We start from the raw sequence: 2,447 nt of genomic DNA, 5'->3' as shown, positions 1-2,447 counted from the left end.
TTTAAAAAAAAAACAGCATCCAAAAACAATCATAACGTATGTTGTCAGACTTGAACTAGGAAAGTGCAAAGTCTTATTTGTATAGGTGATCAAATGCTTTTGAGTTCCATAAAATTTGGAATAAATAATCATGACTAAAGACGAGCCAGTAGGGCCAGTGCAATTTGCAGTCTTGCTTGATTACTCCAAGTTGCAAGAGAAAAATCATTTGATTTCTTATTAATAATATTCATGACAAAATTTCAAGATGACATTGTAGTCATTGTCGTAATCAAGCAGTCAAGCAACACACACGTATGTAAATGCTCTACTTTATATGATATTTGTTACGTAGGTTAATTATAAAAAGTAATTTTTCAATTGCCCCGGCTGTGTTAAAACTTGTATCTGCAAGCTCCCACATTGTGCAACAAATTATTTGGTTGGCAAGCACTTGAAAATGTTGAAGCGCTGATATATTGACACTCGACGTAACCTTTCCTTGTACTTGTACATGTTCGTCTGCCGTGACTTTAACATCTTCAGTTCCCACAGCCTGCTCTCGTCTGACCTTGTAGCTCAGTCGGTAGAGCGGCGGAGATCCAACCCGAAGGTCGTGGGTTCAATTCCCACCCTGGTCAGAGTTTTTCTCTGTCCTTGTATGGGCCCATTTCCATCAGTAGGGCTAACGCTCACATGGTTCATATGGGATAGAAATAGAGCACTTCAAATTACACTCTATTCAGTTAACTCTGTTTGAAATTAAAAAAAGGTTTACTAGCATTAAAATTCTTCTTAGTTTGCCGTATTTCAAAACAGGTTTTAACACTGTGAGCTGTTGACTAGCGTATCTGGTCATTGCATCTACCGGTAGATTAGTGAATTTGGGATCTTGAGTAGCCAGTGCTCAATTGTGACGTAATTCCAGACTCGCCCCCCAAAAAATCTTCGTAAGTTTTACAAGTACTTATAGCTTGCACACTTTCTCTTCTTAAAACAGTTTCTCGAGCTATGTACACTCACCTGTGTGGATTGGATACATTCCTGTCAGCAGCGCGCTTCTTGTCGGCGAGCAAATCGGAAGAACATAGTAATTGTCCAGAATAACCCCATTGGAAGCCAGCTTATCAATATACGGTGTTTGTATTTTTGAGCCATGGAATCCGACATCGCTCCAGCCCAGGTCATCCGCTAGCACAAATAAGATGTGAGGTGGTTTGGTTGCTCTGTCGGCTTTTGTATCAGTCAAGTACAACGCAACTATAAAAGAGTACAGCAGCCATTGCCACACAGTGTGTGTTGCGGAGTCTGAAGCCATGTTCATTGCAGACGAATTAAAGAGACTGGATCCTAGCGTTTTATTGGTCACACGATCTTGTGTAGTCACGCCATATTGTTTTGAACTTGGCCACGATCTACAATTCATTGATTCCACAAACTTGAGCCATCTTGACGACGCATCAGTACACACCAATTGGTCAATAAAGTGAAAACAGCAATTTGGGTATACTGGGACAGCTCCTATATATGAATTGTAGTTGAACCAAGGAGCTCTTCATTTCAATAGGCCCTTGCATGAAAGTGTCACCTGTCCTTGTCAACCATAAAAAGTGGTCGTGTTACAAAATTGATGCCAGAAATGAAAACAGCGAGATGAAATTAGTGTGAAGGTCAGTTTTGAGGCCACTGACGCCTAAAGACGGTGACTACTTTTGTTATTGCGCATACGCTCGTTCTGCGCATCTCCAGATACCCGGGTTTCCTATCGATAGTGCTTACCAAAGGACGGATATTTTTTCGCAGTTTAAATCTATGTGGAGAAAGCAGAACTTAGTAAGTGCTCTTGGTATCCAAAAAGAGCCTGCGTCTGTCTGACCACCAGGTATCACACAACACTGCATCTTCATCAACTGTTTTCATTATCGCTCGGATTTTCTCGCTCTTTCTGCTCGTATTTCCTACTTCCAAACTTTTGGAGTTTAAGGAATTTAATAAAACAATTATTTCATTCGCGCTTGTTGGCTTTTTACCATCTCATATCCAACGCGCGCTCATGGAATAATTGTTAATTACATCACCAAGGGGTCAGGCGTTCAAGCGGATGAGGACTGCAAACTCACAACCCTTTTTGAAGAATCCACACAGTATTCGCAAAGACTGGTGCACAAGGTTCCGGCCTGCGTTGTTAGATATAACGGGTCATTGTCAATAACTTAATGAAGCCAACCTCGTTTCCAGGGCTTTTCACCGCCGAGTCCCGCCCCAAAGATAGGTAGGGGAACGCCCTGGGAACGAGGTTGTAGTGAAACATACAACTTAATAAAACTAATTTAACCCAACTTAAAATTTTACGCTGTCGTGTTTACGGCGGTTCAGAGAGGGCGAAAAGCCGGAACAAGGACGTGTGCTATTCACTAAGACGACTGGCGTACTATACGGCAGAAAGACCAAAATCAACAGTGTTTAAA

The 2,447-nt window shown here is 41.5% G+C and overlaps 1 protein-coding gene across 1 annotated transcript in view; it reads right to left on the bottom strand.

Moving 5' to 3' along the window:
• Nucleotides 1–1,321, bottom strand: part of LOC138038672 (arylsulfatase B-like) — a 20,975-nt gene extending 19,654 nt beyond the window's left edge. Inside the window, exon 1 of the mRNA XM_068884664.1 lies at nucleotides 1,003–1,321. Within this exon, the coding sequence (XP_068740765.1) occupies nucleotides 1,003–1,303 (301 nt within the window). The 5' untranslated portion in view covers nucleotides 1,304–1,321. The remainder of the gene's footprint in view (nucleotides 1–1,002) is intronic.
• Between the last annotated feature and the right edge of the window lie 1,126 nt (nucleotides 1,322–2,447).

The sequence above is a fragment of the Montipora capricornis genome, chromosome 2, assembly GCF_036669925.1.
Source record: "Montipora capricornis isolate CH-2021 chromosome 2, ASM3666992v2, whole genome shotgun sequence".
In the NCBI taxonomy this organism is placed as follows: domain Eukaryota; kingdom Metazoa; phylum Cnidaria; class Anthozoa; order Scleractinia; family Acroporidae; genus Montipora; species Montipora capricornis.
The sequence above is the reverse complement of the archived record's forward strand: the minus strand, read 5'-3'. Positions and strand labels throughout refer to the sequence as shown.